The 20,285-nt window shown below is 48.9% G+C and overlaps 1 protein-coding gene across 1 annotated transcript; it reads left to right on the forward strand.

The window, feature by feature from the left end:
* Nucleotides 1–3,786: 3,786 nt before the first annotated feature.
* LOC136115442 (uncharacterized) lies at nucleotides 3,787–18,063 on the forward strand. Its single transcript, XM_065861553.2, has 6 exons — nucleotides 3,787–3,939; nucleotides 5,286–5,567; nucleotides 6,963–7,047; nucleotides 9,070–9,185; nucleotides 9,486–9,608; nucleotides 16,569–18,063. The coding sequence occupies exons 1-6, from the start codon at nucleotides 3,835–3,837 to the stop codon at nucleotides 17,709–17,711; spliced, it is 1,854 nt and encodes a 617-aa protein (XP_065717625.2). The 5' UTR covers nucleotides 3,787–3,834; the 3' UTR covers nucleotides 17,712–18,063.
* Nucleotides 18,064–20,285: the final 2,222 nt, after the last annotated feature.

Below are 20,285 nucleotides of genomic sequence, written 5' to 3' on the forward strand. Positions count from 1 at the left end.
CTCCTATCTGTTTTACTTACAATGAATTATGTCTTATTCAAAGACACTCTTCTTAGGCCTCGGAGTGAAATTCTGACCCCTTTGAAACATATGGGAACTTTACTACTGATTTTATTTGGGCATTCATGCCAGACATTCTGCCTATCTAAAGAAGCTGCCCTCAGTTGCATCCCACTTATTTTATCAGTATTTGCTGGTTTTTTCATTTCTCTTGAATGTGCCAATATCTTTCTTCAAATAACATTAGGGTTTTCAGACAATACTTTAGCAATAGTCTTTTTTGAGAAGGCTGTGCAAAATCATGTTTTTCCTAAGAAGATGTATTGCTTTGTGCTAGATAACATCTACTAATGAAGGTCATAGGCACAAAATCGCATAACTGTCAGGTGAAACAAATGGTCTTCTTATAAGTAGGTAAATGTAAGAGAAACTACTCTTCTACAGAAGTGGGTTTTTATTGCAGAGACCAAAGAGTCATGTGTTCAGAGCTGTGTTCACCTTCAGACAGGGTAAGTGCCTTAATGAAAATTAGACTTTGTAGCTTGCAGATGTATTAACTATGGAGCTTTTCACTTGTGTCGGCAATAGCTCTGAGGGAAAGGGAAAGTAATCAAGTCCTCAAGGAAAGGTCTTTTGTGAGCCAGATGCAAAGAATTTTAGAGAAACAGGCAGGTGGAGAGTGTGGTTTAAAAAAGATGGGAGAAAAATCGGAAAGAAACAGATAAGGATGATACTGTTTCTCTAAACTTTGTCTATTCCTGTTTTGAAATGGCATCAGCATGGTGTCCTGGTTTTGTTAAAAAACAAGTTTCTCTTTTAGTGAGTTTTGCCTGTCAGCTAAAGCCTTCATATTAGCTGCATTTTCCTGGAGAACCAGACACATGTTTTGGTAAACCTAGCAATGGAAAGCAAACTTATTGATAAGTACGGATGGACATCTGCCAGGGTTTGATTGGCACCCCGCAGTCTTAACCCTCAACACATGGTTTTGCTTGTCAATGGACATAGTCATTCTGACTTAACTCCATTTTTTTAAAAAACAGTTTTAAACACAAAATAGCAATCACCAGAACCAGAACCAAAGAGCACAGAGCACAGGAAAACCACGCCGAAGACTCCTGTCCTCACTGGTTCTAGGTGTTAGTGTGCCACGTAAAATGGCAGTAAACCCATTTGTCTATCATTTATTTGGAGCTTCATCTACATCACATCTGCTGTAATGACAAAAAGCTTGAACACATGACAGCCACGTTAGAACTGAGTTATCACATTCCTTCCAGAACAATGATATCTGAAATGGAATAAATTCAATTATCCTCATGTACACTGTTGCCATTACTGAAATTAGGTAAGAGCTGCCCATGTGAGAGATGACCTCTCATAACAACTGCTGTCAAAGCTCCAGACCATAAAATCCTAAAGAAATGTTAAAATCTATTCCATTCCAGGAATGTGCCTAACACTTCATCTTATTATGTTGAAATGGATGTGAGACAAGAATAACCTATCAGTTACAAATTAAAAATAAGTTTTTGCATTAATTACAGCTTGTACAAGACTTGAGGCATCAGACTTTCTAGCCCAAGGCATCTAACAAGTGAAAATCACCTTTTCAATGCACATTTTCTCATGAAAGAAGAGACGGAAAACAAGAGGTAGGAACTCTGTCTCTTTGTGTTGATCCAAGATGTGAGCACTGAGAAAAATGTTGTGTTTCTCAGGCAGAAACACACCAGGACATCTAACCTACGGAAAGAAAAAAATAGGTTAATGCGAGACTCCTTAGTCCGGTCTTACACATGCGTCAGTCCACGCTCGTGGGACCCTATCTCAGAAGGGACTGAGTAGGCCCTTAGTTTCCCTACTGATAACCTAAAATGGGTGTGAGATCAAGATCTATCATCACGAGATCTCTCATTTTCTATTTCAGACTTTTCCTTTTTATCATCTCATATAACAGAGGCAGATGTCATAGCCTTAGTATTACACACGACAGAAACATTTGATACCTACACAGAAATCAATGACTGAAACCCACCACTTTTTTCTTATATCTGAAGAGAACACCTGTTATGAACAATGTATTAGTTTTACCCATTTGCCCAAGAATAGCAATCCTTTTCATTAAGTAAACATCACAGAGGAAGAAAAACCTTACCTTAAAACTAACTTTTTCCTTGTGTACTCCTTCTAGCAAACTTTGTGACCCCAAAGAACCTGTCAGTGTCTCCGGTTTGGAGGAAGAGCTAAATAAGCCATGGATGAGAAAATACAGCTACAAGCAGCGTACGTATTAATCTCCACAGGCGTATTATCACTGCAAAGGTAGGGTCTCATTTTTTGTTAACTTCCACTTACAGATGAAAAACGAGCTGTTAAAAATCAGAGATCTCCCTGGGAGCTCTTAGAACTGAAGGTGCATTCACAGATGTACATACACAGATCACAGAATCACAGAATGTCAGGGATTGGAAAGGACCTCAAAAGATCATCCAGTCCAATCCCTCTGCTGGAGCAGGAACACCCAGATGAGGTCACACAGGAAGGCGTCCAGGTGGGTTTTGAATGTCTCCAGAGAAGGAGACTCCACAACCCCCCTGGGCAGGCTGTTCCAGTGTCTGTTACCCTCACTGAGACAAGTTTCTTGTCAAATTTAAGTGGAACCTCTTGTGTTCCAGTTTGCACCCACTGCCCCTTGTCCTATCATCGCTTGTCACCCAGAAGAGCCTGGCTCCATCCTCCTGACACTCACCCTTTATATATTTGTAAGCATTAATAAGGTCAGCCCTCAGTCTCCTCTTCTCCAAGCTAAAGAGACCCAGCTCCCCCAGCCTTTCCTCATACGGGAGATGCTCCACTCCCTTCATCACCTTTGTTGCCCTGCACTGGACTCTCTCCAGCAGTTCCGTGTCCTTCCTGAACTGAGGGGCCCAGAACTGGACACAATATTCCAGATGTGGTCTCACCAGGGCAGAGTAGAGGGGAAGGAGAACCTCTCTGGACCTACTAACCACTCCTCTTCTGATACATTCCAGGATGCCATTGGCCTTCCTGTCCACAAGGGCACAGTGCAGGCTCACGGTCATCTTGCTGTCCACAGATATTCACACGCAGTATACATACACACATGTGCTCACACATCTCCTCATGTATGTGTGATATTGTATGGTGCGGCAGCTCCATCTCCCGGAATAATCGCGGTGACAGGTTGCTATGCCCCGGCCGCTCGTCTGGGCGCCCCTGCCGCCCCGGCCTCTCCGCTCTGTCCGCAACCTCGCCTGTGCCTGGGCCTGCAGCTCGGCGACCCCACTTCAGCGGCCCCCGGGCGGCGGGGCAGGACCGAGCGGATCCACGGCCCGGCCCGCGTTGCCATCGCGACCGCGGCGCCCGCGCCCCGGCCCCGGCCCTCGGGCGGCGGCGCTCGTGGTGCCCGCGCGCCCGGCAGCGCCCCTCACAGCTGCGCGTGGCAGGGCTGTGCGCGCGTCGTCTCTTTCATTCTCTCACGTATTTTATACGGAGATGTACGCACAGACGCGCGTAATTTGTGAGGGTCCTGCGGTAGCCGCCAAGGAGGCGGCCGGCCCTCCGCCGGCACGGAGGAGGCGCGACACGCGTGGGGAGCCAGGCGGGCCGGCACGACCCAGCTCCGCTCCGCCCGGCGCTGCCGGCACCCACAGGCCCCGCCCGGCTCGGCCGGCACACGCAGGCCCGCAGACACAGGCCCCGCCCCGCAGCGCCGGGGGCGGGAGCGCGGCGGCCCGCTGAGGTTGCCGGAAGTGGTGCGCCGCCTCACTTCCGCCAGAGGTGCGTAAGCGGCGGGGCCCGGCGGCGAGGATGGCGCTGTGGCTCCCGTGCTCCCGGGACGGCGGCGCTCCGCCGGAGGAGGACGAGCAGCGGGGGCAGGCTCCTGCCTCCCGGCAGCGCGCGCCGGAAGTGCAGGTACATGCGTGTCCCCACCCCCGGCGCCTCGCTGGCGCAGCTGCCAGGCCGGCGCGGAGCGGAGCGAAGCGGAGCGGGTCGGTGCTGCGGGCGTCCCGGCTGCCCCGCGGCAGCCGCCCGACCCCGCCGCGGGGAGGCGGCCGCGAAGGGACGTGAATCGCGGCAGAGGCCGGTGCGTGTCGGGGCGGGAGTGCGCGGAGCGCCCGCTCCCCGCCGGGCCGCTCCGTCGCGCTGCCGTGGTGCGGGGGCCGCGGCTGCCGCCGTCCCTGAGTAGCAATTCCCCATGTGACAGGTGATGTGGCAGGACTTGCGCTGGAGTTACCCCAGCGCCCTTGTGTCTAAAAGGCGGGTCTATAGGCAGCGTGTTTCTCTGCTGCTGTGGGCTAGTCGGCGTTCTATAAATATGTTGCCAGGAATTCTGGGTGCTCTTGCAAGAAACTGCCATTACGTTGGGTTTCCAAGTGCTGCAGTTCCAAAACAAAGTTGGCCCCAAGACTTTGATGGATATGCATTAAAGTTTCCTTCAAGTAATCTTTCACATCTTGTGTTGTCCTTCATGTCCTTCTGCCAGAGGTTACCAGCACCACAAATTTCACAATATGGCTCTGGAAGGCTGATGAACTAGGTGCACGGACCTTTTTTCTCTTCTCTTAGTGGAAAGGCAGAGCATATGCTTTAGAGGATAATTTCTCAAGTGACGAGGGGTGAATTTCCAGCACACACCTGGAAGTAATATAAGCACTCTTGCTTGAGAGGTCACTTTTCTGTCCCAGTTATGAGTAGTGACCTCCTCCATGCATTTGACCAAAAGGAGCATATGCTTCTGCTGGACCTCAGCCACTTCATAATGTAAATTCCATTTTCACTGCCAGTTCAAGGGAATATGTTTGCCATCTGTTATGTACTAATCCATAGTGGAATGCAGGCAGCAGCAGTTACTTTACTCTTGTAATCTGACATCACAAAACGGATACTTTCTTTTCAGAAGTATATATTCAGAGTATTCTCACACTTGGCTGTTGCTAACATTGCAGCCCAAAGATAGCCAGAGGGGTTTCAGCTGTGTCCAAAGCATTTTTACAGTCTGGAGTCTACTGCTGATAGCGGTACATGATTTGTGGTTTTGCAAATGCACTTGAAGTTAAGACAGCTTAAATTAGAAATCTCTGTCTTAGAAACATCTGGGTGTACAATACCATGCTTCGTCACTCCTGCAAATACAATGCTGAGTATCTGATGTACCTTGCAGGTGCATTAGCTTTGGGATTTAGTCCTGTCTGCTCCTATACAAAGGGTAAACTGTCGGTTTTCCCTTCCTAAATAGCATGTCTGCCTTTTCCTCCCAGATATACAGCCAAGGGATTGAATTGGCCTGCCAAAAAGAAAGAGAGTTCGTGAAGCATTCTGTAGAATGCACATGGAACCTAGCGGAAGCCCAGCAAAAACTTGGTAGCTTAGCGCTGCATAATTCAGAGTCCTGTGATCAGGAATCTGCTCAAGCAAGGACTGAAGCTGCAGAGTTGAAATGGAGAGAGGAGGAGTGGAGGAGAAAAGAAGCAGCACTAAACCAGAGGGAAAGACAGAGTCTCTGGAACACAGATCCTGTTAGTAAGGAGGTATTTAATAAGGTATGACCTATATCAGTGTGCATGAAAACAAGTGTCGCCTCTTCTTCTCATTCCACTTGTTAATAGTCTTGAATGTCTTCTGTGTCCAGTAAGGCACAAAACTGCAGTATGTGTTAAGTGTTGGGGCTATTTTCTTACTTTGCCTCATGAAAGGGAGCAAGCTGCACTCATACTACAAATCTAGATGACATTTCTCTAGCAGAAGTGTGGATCAGAACTTGCATGGGTAATCTGAGTATTGGATATGATCTGACAATGTGCACTCGCAGCCCACAAGGCCAACTGTATCCTGGGCTGCATCAAAAGGACCATGGCCAGCAGGTCAAGGGAGGTGATTCTACCCTTCTACTCTGCTCTGGTGAGACCCCACCTGGAGTTCTGTGTCCAGCTCTGGGATCCCCAGTACAAGAAAGACAAGGACCTGTTAGGCAGGTCCAGAGGAGGCCACAAAAATGATGAGGGGGATCAACACCTCACCTCCTGTGAGGAAAGGCTGAAAGAGTTGGGATTGTTTGGCCTGGAGAAGGGAAGGTGCTGGGAGACCTTATTGTGTCTTTTCAATACTTAAATGAAGCTTATAACAAAGACAGAGATATTTTTTTATCATGGCTTGTAGTGATAGGACAAGGGGCAATGGTTTTAAACTGAAAGAGGATAAGTTCAGACTGGATATAACGAAGACTTTTTTTATTATGAAGTTGGTGAAATACTGGAACAGGTTGCCCAGAGAAGTTGTGTACGCCCCATCCCTGGAAGCAGTAGAGGTCAGGCTGGATGGAGCGTTGAGCAACCTGATCTAGTGAATGATATCCCTGCCCATGGCAGGGAGGGGCGGAACTACACACATCTTTAAATTTCCCTTCCAACCCAAACCATTCTATGATTCGATGTAGTGCAAATGTTGCCGAACATGCTGATTAATCGTTTTGTCACACAGAAAGTTTACTTCTCTACTGTGCCTGCTCCTTAAAGTGTGAAAGTGAGTTTGCCTTTAGTGATGCCTACTGTAAATCAGATTATTTAGCACAAGCCGTTTTTTTAGTAGTTGAATCTCAGCTTTGATTTCACACAGCTATCACATCTCCTGATTTCAGTCATTTAGCTGCATCCAGGCTGCAATGTACATGATTCTCATTGTTGACAGATCAGTAGGTTCCTACTTGAGGACAGAAGTTTCTCGAGAGTTTCTTCTTGGTCAGTAGTGTATAATGAGACTTTTAAACTCTGTTATTAGGTAAGGCACTTTTTTAAAGACAACCTTCTCAAGTATATGACTTGACTCTAAAATTAGAACATAGCCCTTCAAATAGTAACATACTGAAGTATAATACTCCTATATATCACGAAAAGGTATGTCTGGAGTTTCTGTGATAGTACTATTTTTCTCTTCCTCAGAGTTTTATTAATCAAAAAAGAAAAGAAGATGAAGATGTGTCTGAACCACTTATGCAAAAACATGAACAAAAGATTAGGCACTTTGGTAAGTGTGCTTTTCCCACATTTTGCAGTTAGAACTTATACAGAATATGTGTAGGTTTGCTCCTTATTGTATGGGATGAATGCTAATGGATAAAAGATCTGGCTAACAGATGGTTCAGCTTTATTTTATCAGGACAGATAATAATTTCAAAGCAAAAGAAGGTGTAAACTGCAGAAGTTTGTTAGTTCCTGTGACCAGTAAGAACTCTACCAAAAAAACCCACAAACAAACAAAAGACCTCAAATGATCTTAAGCCCTGAAAAATAAAGTTCTTGCAACTTTTTCTGCCGCTAAGTGCAAAAAGGCAGGGACATTCACGGAAATAAAAGTTGTGTGTATCAAAGCGCATGGGATTGTCCATAGCTATTTCCTTTTAAGAAATATTTTTCTGGTGGCCATTAAGCTGCAAAGGTAATGACTGATTAAAGAAAAATGTGTATAAAAGCCTGCTGAGAGTATATGTACGTTTAACATTATATTTACTTATCCACTAGGTGTCACTAAAATGTCATAATTGTTGAAACCGATTAAGCACAAAGCTGATCTTGTAATCTGAAGTTTTGATGGTTCTCTGAAGTACTTCACATCCTTCATTAAAAGCTGCGTTCAAACTCTGTGGAATTTCAGAACAGTCAAGAACAGGACTGCGTTTGCAAAATTCAGTTTTTTGTACTAGCTTGTTTTTACTAAGCTATTTGATTCTAAGGATCTTAAACTGTTTTGAAGAAAGGATTACTAGCCTTAGCAAGCCTTAGAAGTACCAAGCTGAGGTACAGCACTTGTCAGAGTGTGCAAACAGCAGTGACAGGCACAGGTTCTCTCAAATACCTTAATTGCCAGGTGTAAGGACAGCAGAATCAGAATACATCTCCTCTTATGTGCATTTTGGCAGGTTTCCTAGCTAAGAGTTGGGCAAAATTACTTTGTTGTCTGAACTCCGATCAAGCTGTTACAGAAACTACCTTATCAGAGAAGGCCACCAACCTTTTTTCTTAATTCCCAAGTTCAAAGCCGTGTTGCTATTTTAATTCAAAATCTGTAAGTCCATTGTGAAAAGGGACAGTGCGCTAGTGCTCTTTCAAGTCTCTCATTCTGTGCTAGCTGCTGCTGAAGGGCCGTGTGAACTTCGCTAGCCCTATTGCATGAGTCCTGTTTCTGGATCCTGCTCTGCCTTCCAGGCAATAAAGACCTTATGTGGAATAGCTGTCTTGAAAACAGCCAAAAGAAGTATTGGCCATTGCTTTCTCTTTAGCCATTTGTTTGCTAGAAGTAAGATTAGCTTAGGTCATTACCGCTGAATTATCTTTAGCCCAGTTATACACTGGTAGATGGGTAAAGCTGTGCATCTGGTACCTCTTGCCAGTAATTACTTGACTGTCAGTGATGCAGGAAGAACAGTTTTAAGAAGCGGTCTGAGTACTGAGCTGTGATTTTTAAACTCGAGGTAGCTTCGTGCTATCACCATTCAGTGTCCTAGTTAACTCTCCAATACTGGTGCGGCTTTGCTACTGAGATCAGGCTGTTCCTGTGAGTACACTCAAATTTCCTGAAAACCTAGCAAATCATGTGTTAGAAGCAGTTTCCTTTTTGAGAGATTATACATTATTTTCATTGCGTTCTTACTTGTGAACATTTAAAGGATTCGTGTTGGTCGGAATCACTGAATGCAACTCTCTATCCATAAACTTCTTGAACTATTTGATGATACAGCTAATAGATACCTACACCACTTTGTTAGTGTGTATGAGAACTTGTTCCAAATAACTTACCAACAACATTAGAGATGCATTCCAGTATAGGAAATTGTGACTGTTAAAATCTGCTTCTGGTATTTCTGGTAAGGGTTTCTCAGCATTGGTTAGATGTATAAATAAAACCCCCAAATTTAGCTGCATGCTGTCGTTCTGAGGTTAGTGAATTGCAAAGGTGTTCTATATACTGGGGTATCAGTGGAAGTGACTTCTTTGCTGAATTAAATAACTTATCCATTTCGAATACCTTAACTGAATTTCTCTTAACTAGGTATGCTGAGCAGATGGGATGACAGTCAAAGATTTTTGTCTGATCACCCTTATCTTGTCTGTGAAGAAACATCTAGATATCTCATGTTGTGGTGCTTTCATCTAGAAGCTGAACAGGTACGAAGATAATGTTTAAATTGTTTGAAAGCATAGAGTTTCCCACTTGCACTGTAGAAAAGCTGGTCAACCTGATTAGCTGTTTAACTGTTCTTCCTACCCGCCCTCTACTTTACTGAAGAAAAACTCTATTATGCGTTATCATATATATGTCTAGTTAGAGCTAATTATCACTCCCCTTGGTTCTGTGAGCATCAGTTCTCATCTGTTTAGGAACTATAACAGAAGCAAATCATGCTGAAATCTATAACTATATTAACAGGAAATATCTTAACATCATAACTTTTAACTTTTTTTCAGAAAAGAGCTCTGATGGAGCAAGTAGCACACCAAGCAGTTGTAATGCAGTTTATTATAGAAATTGCCAGAAGCTGGAATGTAGATCCAAGAGGTTGTTTTCGTCTCTTTTTCCAAAAAGCCAAAGTAAGTCGGCTTGGGTAAGGGTGGGGTAAACTTTTGATGCTGTACAGGCGACCAGTGTTTTAGAGAAGGTCTCTTCCTAACCACGAGAGACTAAATATTTTATTGACTGACTTAGGCTTATGGGAAAGTGCTTTGTTAGCAATTAGACAGAATATTTTGGTGTAATTCCAATTCTGAAAATGAAAGTTTACTGGATTTTGCTAATCCCAGAGGGAAAGTAAGATCCCCCCCTCTCTCTCTCCCTGCCTCCCCCTCTCTCTCTCTCCCTGCCTCCCCCTCTCTCTCTCTCCCTGCCTCCCCCTCTCTCTCTCTCCCTGCCTCCCCCTCTCTCTCTCTCCCTGCCTCCCCTTCTCTCTCTCTCCCTGCCTCCCCCTCTCTCTCTCTTCCTCCCTCCCCCCCTCTCTCTCCCTGCCTCCCCCTCTCTCTCTCTCTCTCCCTCCCCCCCTCTCTCTCTCCCTCCCTCCCCCCCTCTCTCTCTTCTTCCCTCCCCCCCTCTCTCTCCCTGCCTCCCCCTCTCTCTCTTTCCCTGCCTCCCCCTCTCTCTCTTTCCCTGCCTCCCCCTCTCTCTCTTTCCCTGCCTCCCCCTCTCTCTCTCTCCCTGCCTCCCCCTCTCTCTCTCTCTCCCTGCCTCCCCCTCTCTCTCTCTCCCTGCCTCCCTCTCTCCCCCTCTCTCTTCCTTTTCATTTTCCAGTTCCGCAAACTGCAAAATAAATGCCTTGTTTTAACGGATCTTAAGTATTGTGTGTACTCTTTTCCAACCAAGGGGACCAAAGAACCTGAGTCACCTCTGCCCCCACCCATACCTGTGCGCAGGACATGACTCTGCACCAAAACATTCATCTCCGCTTTGGGGATTCGTACTATAAATGTGAAAGACCCAATTAAAAAAAACGCATGCTGCAAAGTGATGTCACAGAAGCAGCACCCGTTTCTCCTTGTTCATAGTATGGAGCCCAGTAGAAAGGAAACAATAAAGCTGTTTCCTGGGGCTGCCATAGTTAGCCTCTGGATAAAAGACAGAAAGAGAAAACATCAGGAATTCTTTCCCTGTCAAAAGCTGATTTGCACCGTGGAACTTGAGAGAAAGTCTGGATGCAAATCTCTGCCCCAGGCTTTGAATCTCTCTGTTTTCAGTGGTCAGCTCTGAGCTTTTTTGAGAGGCTCATCCAGGACTGAAACAGACCCCTGGCAGGTACCTGCCCCAGACAAATTTCCTGCCACCTGGCACTGCCTGTTCTGATGCCCTTTGATGGAAAGCTCACACCCGCCACCTCTTTTGACCAGCTCAGGATTCTGGGGGTGCCGTCTTCTGACACAGAGGAGTCAATATCCCTTGTACACCTTGGAGGCTCATGAGAGGGAAATGAAGGACAGAAATGGAAAACAGCGTATGGAGTACACCTCCCACGTGTCACGGAAGCTGTAGAGCTCTTGGAGCCATCCCTTTGTGTCATAGCTGTGCTTTCCTGGGGGTTGCCCACCACCTCTTAAACATTTCTCCAAAAAGTGTTTCCATAAAACAGCAGCCTATCAATATGTCAAAGGAAAGTCTAAGGCGTGAATGCCTGAGGAAATTGCGTTAGGAAATGCTGGAGAAGATGAAGGCAGCATGCGCATGGCCCGCCTGCCAGCAGCATGGCTGGTACACAGAAACCCTGTGGCCAAAGGGTCTCGTTCAAGAGCTCATTTCTCTGCGACACATCCCAAGAAACACGCTTGGCTTTCTTCTGCCAAGCTGCAGACAGCAGCTAACCAAGGCTAAAATCCCCCATACACTTTTTCTGCAAGTGTCTCCTGGGTGTGCCCATGATGTTGCAGTTTTCTGTTGCTGGAAAAGTTGTGTTCTGAACACAACCACACTTTTTAGGTAGAGGTTCCCAAAGTCTGTTCACAGAATCACAGAATGTTAGGGATTGGAAGGGACCTTGAAAGATTGTCTAGTCCAATCCCCCTGCTGGAGGGGAACACCCAGATGAGGTTACACAGCAAAGTGTCCAGGCGGGTTTTGAATGTCTCCAGAGAAGGAGACTCCACAACACCCCTGGGCAGCCTGGTCCAGGCTCTGTTACCCTCACTGAGAAGAAGTTTCTTCTCAAATTTAAGCGGAACCTCCTGTGTTCCTGTTTGAACCCATTGTCCCTTGTTCCACCATTGGTTGTCACCGAGAAGAGCCTGGCTCCATCCTCCTGACACTCACCCTTTATAGATTTGTAAACATTAATAAGGTCAGCCCTCAGTCTCCTCTTCTTCAAGCTTCAAGCTAAAGAGACTCGGCTCCCTCAGCCTTTCCTCATACGGGAGATGCTCCACTCCCTTCTTCATCTTTGTTGCCCTGCACTGGACTCTCTCCAGCAGTTCCCTGTCCTTGAACTGAGGGGCCCAGAACTGGACACAATATTCCAGATGTGGTCTCACCAGGGCAGAGTAGAGGGGAAGGAGAACCTCTCTGGACCTACTAACCACCCCCCTTCTAACCCACCCCAGGTACCATTGGCCTTCTTGGCCACAAGGGCACAGTGCTGGCTCATGGTCATCCTGCTGTCCACCAGGACCCCCAGGTCCATTTCCCCTGCACTGCTCTCTAACAGGTCGTTCCCCAGCTTATACTGGAACCCGGGGTTGTTCCTGCCCAGATGTAAGAGTCTACGCTTGCCCTTGTTATATTTCATTAAATTTTCCCCGCCCAGCTCTCCAGCCTGTCCAGGTCTCTGGATGGCAGCACAGCCTTCTGGTGTGTCAGCCACTCCTCCCAGTTTCGTGTCATCAGCAATCTTGCTGACAGTGCACTCTATTCCTTTATCCAAGTCATGGATGAATATATTGAGTAATACAGGCCCCAGTACTGACCCCTGAGGCACTCCACTAGACACAGGCCCCCAACTAGACTCTGCCCCATTGACCACGACTCTCTGGCTTCTTTTCTTCAGCCAGTTCACAGTCCGCCTCACTGCCCGATCATCCAGACCACACTTCCTCAATTTAGAAGCAAGCATGACTGTGTCAAATGCTTTACTGAAATCAAGATAGACCATATGCACTGCTTTACCATCATCTAGCCACCTGGTTATGCTCTCATAAAAGTCTATGAGGTTGGCCAAGCACAACTTCCCCTTGGTGAAGCCATGTTGACTGCCCCTAATGACCCTCTTATTCTTGATACACTTTGAGATGGTACCAAGGCTAAGTTGTTCCATCACCTTCCCAGGGCTGGAGGTGAGGCTGATTGGTCTAGAGTTACCGAGGTCTTCCTTCTTGCCCTTTTTGAAGAATGGAGTGACATTTGCTTTCCTCCAGTCCTCAGGCACCTCTCCCATTTCTCAAGACTTAGCAGAGATGACGGAGAGTGGCCTAGCAATGACCTCAGCCAGCCCCCTCAGCGCCCACGAGTGCCTCCTATCCCATGGATTTGTGGGTGTCCAGATTGCTTAATGGGTCCCTAACCCAGTCCTCTTCAACCAAGGCAGACTCCTCCATGGTCCTGACTTCCTCTGGGGCCTCAGAGGTACAGGGCTCCTCAGAACAGCCTCCAGCAGAGCAGGCAGATACAGAGAAGGCGTTCATTAACTCTGCCTTCTCTGTAACTCCTGTCACCAGGGCACCCACCTCATTCATCAGTGGGCCTGCATTGACTCTAGTGGTACTTTTACCCGCCATGTATTTGAACAAGCTCTTTCCGTTGTCCTTGACCCCTCTCACCAGGTTTAATTCTAAGGAGGCCTTAGCTTTCTTAGTTGCCTCATTACATCCTCTGACAACAGCCTTATATTCTTCCCAAGGGGCCAGCCCCTCCTTCCTTGATCTGTAAACTGTCATCTTCCACTTGAGTTTGCCCAGCACTTCCATGTTTAACCAAGCAGGTCTCCTGGTTTTCTTTTGCATGTCCTACCTGTCGGGATGCTCTGATCTTGAGCTTGGAAGAATCAGTCCCTGAATGCTAACCAACTATCTTGGGCCCCTTTACCTTCAAGCAGCCTTGCCCACGGGATTTCCCATAGCAGTTGCTTGAAAAGGCCGAAGTTTGCCCTATTGAAGTCCAGGGTTGTGATCCTGCTTGGTATTCTGTTCCTTCCACATGAGATCCGGAACCCCACCATCTCATAGTTGCTGCAGCCAAGGCAGCCCTCAACCTTTACCGCTTCAACCTGACCCTCCTTGTTAGCGAGGATGAGATCCAGCAGCGCTCCTCACCTAGTTGGCTCCTCCACCATTTGCATGAGGAAAGTATCATCAACGCAATGGAGGAACCTCCTGGACTGTGGGTGCCCGGCTGAGCAGTCCTTCCAGCAAACATCAGGGTAGTTAAAATCCCCCAGGAGAACCAGGGCCTGTAATTGTGAGGCCGCTCTCAGCTGCCTGGAGAAGGCCTCATGAACTTCCTCATCCTGATCTGGTGTCATAGACACCCACAACAGTATCACCCTGTAAGAGTCGGTCTCAAGATGGAGCAGTATTTGCCCGAAACAAGGTCATCAGGAACTAAGGGAACTGAGGCCCTGACAGATAGAACGCATGGACAACGACTTGGAGAGAAGCCCGAGGAGAAGCATTGTGTTGCACTGTTTCTCCAATTCGGGGGGGCTACTGCTAACAATGGCTGTTGTGTGGACCTGGCCTGCTGCCTCAGCCAAATCATCCCCCGCCTCCTAAAAGTGATTGTTACATGTGTCTCTTCGACCCAGGGACAATAGCTGTCATCCAGAAGATGGATTCTCACCTGCAGCCTCGGTCACACCTTGTCCCCACCTGCTCCCTCCAACAAAGGCCAACGAAGACGAGCATGCCCAGAAGCTCGCCAAGGGTCCTGCTGTCACCCAGTGGACCAGAGAGAGACCCCGGAATGCGAGGCCACGCATGCACAGATGGGTCCTGACACGCAGAGTGGAAATTTTTCGGGACTGCGCGGTTAAGCCTGGATTGCGAAACAAAGGCGGAGGTTGGCCTCAAACAATGGGAGCAAGGGGCGGTGAAGAAGCGTAAGAGATGACTCCCAAATGGACACCGTTGAGTTCTCCCCACAAAAGGATCACAAATTACGACAGAGGACAGAGTACCAGCAGCATGCTGTTTGGGACCTGGGACCATAGGGATGTCTTTGGACCCTTGCTGGTAACCAAGCCTCTTTCCCCCCTTTCTTTTTCTTTCCCTTCTTCTCTACTTCCTCTTCCGCGTGCCGCTTTACGGGCAAAATAATAAAGTAACACTGTTTGATTGAATGATAACCCTTTGGCATTTTGGTTGCCTTAATTTTGTGCTTTGAGGTCAAGGTAAACAAACCATCACAAGTCCATCACCAAATGGACCGTGACACAGCCCTGCCAGCCTGCCCCTTGATTCTCGCGCACAGACTCTCAACTCACTCCTCATCCGTCCCTGGACAGTATGCCTTCTCACATAAAGAGCAGCTCCACCACCTTGCCTGGCTGGCCTGTGTTCCCTGAGAAGGGCATAGCCATCCATGACCACGTTCCAACCATGTGAGCTGTCCCACCATGTCTCTGTAATTGCCACATTGTTCAACAGGTGAAAGAACCACGCTTCTCGTCAACTGAAAACTACCAGCGGTCCTTTGTCTGGAATTTTGCTTTTGTGCATATCTTTCTGTTATCTGTCCACCCTCAAGATTGTCTTAGAATGGGATGAGAGCAACAGAAGACTGTAATGAAGCTACTGAATTCAGGACTATGTCATTATGAAGTTGGAGTACCTGAAGATACCACTAATAGTGCACAAGGAAAATTCAAGGACTTCAGATATGACTTCTTGGGCTTTTCAAACAGTCCACACAAATGTAGGATTTGTAGAGTTCATACACATTTTTATTGATTCAAACCCTTCTGTAGCTGGAAGGATCAGGAAAGTACTTGCATGTTGTCAGAGATGAAGGCGTCAATGGTTGAAGCTTGCGAGCACAGTACTCTTCCAATTCTGAAGCCTCCACACAGTCGGGACAGCTTTTCAATGTGAACAGTGTAAGGCAGAAGGAGAAGACAAGCACAGCTTCAAAGCCAGCCCTGTGGGGACCATTTGTAAATTTGCTTTTGAACTTCTTCAGATGACCTAGATGCTGGCGTGTTGCACACTGCCTTGTTATTTTAGAGATGTTCTCTGGACGGAGGCCTGTCCTTGTAAACATGCAGGTGGAACAACGGTTGCCAAAAAAGCCTGCAGAGAGAACACACCCCTGGGTAGATCGTTCCCCTCCAGCCAGAGAGCACCAAGGCAACCATTCCGCTTCTTCGTGAGAATGCAGAACAGCTGTGCAGCCCTACAGCTAGAACCACAGTGCTGTTGTGCCTATCACCACCCATCCGGTGAGGCTGTAGAGAAGAAAAATTCCGTGTTTAAAACTAAATGAGCAAGTCACAGACACATGTTGCAGGTGACCAAGCTTGGGCAGCAGGGAAACGTAGAAGCAAAGCCAATAAAGAAGATGCTCTTTTTTCTCCTGCTGTCGTGCACATGCAGGGTTGCATCACGGCTTGGACATCACCAAGCGGTGGAGGGTGACGTCAGCGAGCCACGGACTGTGACATCGCCGAGCCACGGACTGTGACCTCACGTTCTCGGTGCTTATCTGCGGGCGCCGTCAGAGCCTGGCTCAGCCTGGCTCGTGCCTGGACTCCTGCCGAGCAGCCTGCGAGGCGTGGACGTCAGAGCGAGGCTTCTCCTGGTGCTGGGCCGTGCTTTGGGGGCTGCTGGTGGCAGCTCTCACTCGCATCCCAGAGCCATCCCCCGTGTTTCCCCAGCCCTGCCTGCTTCAGGCAGCCGGGCACCGCGGCACACACTTGCAGCAGCGGAGGTGAGCTGTGCGGGAAACGTCCCCGGGCTGGCTGTGGGGTGGCCGATGGGGCTGGCGGAGCCGTCAGGGTGTCCTGCTCCAGTTGCCCGGGCATTCCTTGCTCCCTTTTCCTCCCCTCCTCCACGGGACAGCCAAGGACCGTGGCCTCTCTCCTTTTGCAGTGCTCAAGCCCTTTGGCAGCACCGGGACCAGCCAGGGGAAGCAGCTGTTCCTCCTCAGCTCTCCCCAACCCGCTGCACAGCACAACCATGGCCAGCGAGACAGCGTGGAGCTGCCCCGTCTGCCGGGAACCTCGGAAGGCCGTCGCCTTCGTGCGGCCCTGCCAGCACCAGTTCTGCGTGGGCTGCATCCTGCGCTGGGCTAAGAGGACATCAACTTTCCCACTCTGCAGAGGCCAGATGGAGGAGATCAAGATTTCTGTGCAGGGAGATGAGTGCCTGTGTGTCACCATGTCCCCTGCACAGCCATCCCTGGACAGCAGCCAGGCCAGCGCAGCTCTCAGCCGCCCCGTCAGCAGCAGCCGCTCTGGCCCCACGCGGTCCCCTCTGTTCTTTGTGATGGGGACGCCGTTCCCGGAAGAGCAGGGGGCTGTGGAGACGGAGGACACGGCGGCCGTGGACGGGCTCCTGCCCCAGGTCTGGGCAGGGCTTTTCCGGCAACACCAGCAGCTCCTGGAGCCCGTGCTGCCCTGGCTGAGCCTGCAGCTGAACGCCATCTATGAGGAGCAGTGGTGGCTGGCGGCGGCAACACAGAGGATGATCCTGTACACCCTGTGCTGCCACGGGCTGGACGAGGAGGCCCTGGTCCAGCGCATGGAGCCCCAGCTCCAGGAAAATGCAGCACCGCTGGCGCGTGGCTTGGTCCAGGTCATCATGGAGCGGTGCAGCGAGGATGCCTGGAGACTGCTGTGCTCCTACGGGGCCGAGGAGGAGGACTACGGCCGCGCAACCAGCCCCAGCCCCAGCAGCTCCCGTGTGGGGACTCCTGACCCCAGGCTGGCCCCCACCAGCCCTGCGGGCTCCGACGTGGAGGATGAAGCCAGCACGTCAGAGGCCGCTCTGCCCAGGGCTCCCAGCTGCCTTCCCTCTGCGCCCGGGCCTGCACAGAGGGAGCAGCCCCAGCAGGAGCCGGGGCAGGTGGCGCTGGCAGGTCCCTCTGCCCAGGGCTGCAGCCGCAGCCCCTCCGCTGCCGGCCGGGGCGCGGACTGCTCGCCTGGGGGGCCCCGGCGCCCCCCAAAGAGGAGGAACGCAGGACCCCAGGACTCTCCCCAGCCCCACAAGAGGCCGCCGCGCCGGAGGCACTAGCGGGGTTCCAGCTTCCGTTAGTGGAAGCAAAAGTAAATAAACTCGTTTCCCTGACACAGTTTCTGGGTGCTGCTTTCTCCCCCTTCTCCTGGGGCCTTTCGCTGTCTCCACACCAACCGTGGCTGGCACCTGCTGGGGGACACGGCCACGGGTCCCCACAGCCCCAGGGCCATGTGGGTGGTGCCACCTCCCAGGAAACCCTGATGCAGCCGCACACCCGCAGCGAGGGCAGAGCAGCTGTGAAGTGCCTACAAAACCCATCACACACTGAGCAGAGCCACAGGGATGGTGAAATCTCAGTCTCTCTCGCCTTCCTTCCTTCCTTCCTTCCTTCCTTCCTTCCTTCCTTCCTTCCTTCCTTCCTTCCTTCCTTCCTTCCTTCCTTCCTTCCTTCCTTCCTTCCTTCCTTCCTTCCTTCCTTCCTTCCTTCCTTCCTTCCTTCCTTCCTTCCTTCCTTCCCTTCTTTCTTTTCTTTCTTTCTTTTCTTTCTTTCTTTCTTTCTTTCTGACTCACCACAAGGCTGTGCTGCCATCCACAGACCTGGACAGGCTGGAGAGCTGGGCAGGGAAAGATTTAGTGAAATATAACAAGGGCAAGTGTAGAGTCTTACAAATATATCAAGGGTGAGTGTCACCAGGATGGAGCCAGGCTCTTCTTGATGACAACCAATAGTGGGACAAGGGGTAATGGGTACAAACTGGAACACAAGAGGTTCCACTTAAATTTGACAAAGAACTTCTTCACAGTGAGGGTGACAGACACTGGAACCGGCTGCCCAGGGGGGTTGTGGAGTCTCCTTCTCTGGAGACATTCAAACCCGCCTGGACACCTTCCTGTGTAACCTCATCTGGGTGGGGAAATGCTCCAGACCGCTTTCACTTGCCTGCAGACAGCTCACCTATAGGGAAGATCACTGCACAGGGGTGGCATTTGGTCACTTGTTACTCACAGAAGTTAAACATCAACAAGAAGTTCAAAATCAAGCATGATTAAGAAAAAACTGACCCAAAGCCCTTGGTATGAATCTGCTGGCATTTGGGAAAGATGTCTTTAGTCACTGTGCCTTAAAGATCTCATCTCTATGCCTGAGATTCCTCCTTTCTTGTGAGAAAGAGCGGGAGGCTGCGCCTGCCTGACGCCTTGAAATACAGGTGAACGCAGCACACCCAGTGATCTTCTAACCAGGGCTGAACTCACCAGCACCTGCGTCCCCGCTTGTGTTACCTCTGTCTGGGAGCTTAGGTGCTAATTTGGACGTCGCCTAGTAAAGAGGTAACTAAAATAAAACTTGCTCTTTGCAAATGCATTCTTGGTCTCTGGCTCTTCTTGTGACGTGCCTGCATTTGTGCACACAGCATCTTACTCTTCATCAAGTGCTAATCATAGTCTTACTAGTTGTACTGTGAACATGTCCACCTGCTGGTATCGCTATATTCTACCAGTTTTACCCACTCCGTTGGTAGGACAGAGCTGAAGAAGAGCCGAGAAGGAGCACAATTTCTGAGAAAGTCCCAGAGAGCAAGATGCTCCAATTCCATCATTTTGCACTGAACTTTAATAGATAACACCTGCCCGCTTCGAAAGTCTAATCAGAAATGCTGCATGTAATTCCAATGCAGAGGCTATCTTTCATGCTGCCAAAGATACACAAATGAGGGAGACACCCACCCTCTGCTTTTTATGCAGAACAAGTTATTTGCAAGCTTTTAAAATTGTTTTCATGCACAAACTCAACACTGATAGAGAGAAACTGGTGAATTTCATACGTCTTTTTTAGAACCCTGAGCTTGGAGACTGAGCTTAAGCGACTGGATGGCTAAAGCCATGAAAGAGGTGGCGGCCAAAATCACCTGCAGCTCCAGAATGAGGAAACAGGGTTGCTTACACTATTGTCACTGCAGTTCCTCTTGCTGATACTGTAGTGCATTTATAAACTTTCTGGATCTGGAATCAATTCAGGCTATCTACAGGCTGAGGCTCAGGCTGCTTTACCTTTCTGCTAACAACTGCTTCACTCCTGTGAGCTGTCGTACAGGGAACAGCTCAGACACACAGACCTTCATTCAAGCACGTCACAAATTCCATTCTCAGAAGCTCTCCGGCAGAAACACCTCAAGTTCATTCATTGCTCATCTGCAAGGGAACTGATAAAAGTATCTGGTCCAAAGGAAACCTCTCACTTGTTTCCAGAAGATTTTCACTAGTTCAGGGCAACAGACACTGTTCTTTGTCCCTTGGAGCCTTCTCCAGAGTTGGATGCCCCATTATGGAACCTTATTCTAACAAGACGCAGCCAAAGAAATGCCCAAAGAAATGCACTGGACCCCTGCTGCCCTGTAAAGTTTGTGACGAAAACAGTCTCTGACTGGTGGAACAGCTTCAGTGAATTTAACCACATTCTTTGGTATTACAAATATTTTATAATCAGAAAAGGGTTTTCTGTACTTAGGTAAGTTGCGGTCAACATTCCAAAGGGATGCTGAGAGTCAGAAGACAGCAGACAACCCAAATCCATTAACTACACAGAGTATTCGTCTACTTAGGTCCACTGCAAAAAATGGGCTTCCTTGTTAG

Source organism: Patagioenas fasciata, chromosome Z (genome assembly GCF_037038585.1).
Source record: "Patagioenas fasciata isolate bPatFas1 chromosome Z, bPatFas1.hap1, whole genome shotgun sequence".
NCBI classification, from domain to species: Eukaryota; Metazoa; Chordata; class Aves; order Columbiformes; family Columbidae; genus Patagioenas; species Patagioenas fasciata.

Bases quoted from the DNA above. Each gene is read 5' to 3' on its own strand.
- LOC136115442 (XM_065861553.2), top strand. From the start codon at position 3,835: ATGGCGCTGTGGCTCCCGTGCTCCCGGGACGGCGGCGCTCCGCCGGAG. The intron at 9,186-9,485 runs GTACGAAGATAA...ACTTTTTTTCAG, and splicing joins TTCATCTAGAAGCTGAACAG to AAAAGAGCTCTGATGGAGCA. The intron at 9,609-16,568 runs GTAAGTCGGCTT...CTCCTTTTGCAG, and splicing joins TCTTTTTCCAAAAAGCCAAA to TGCTCAAGCCCTTTGGCAGC.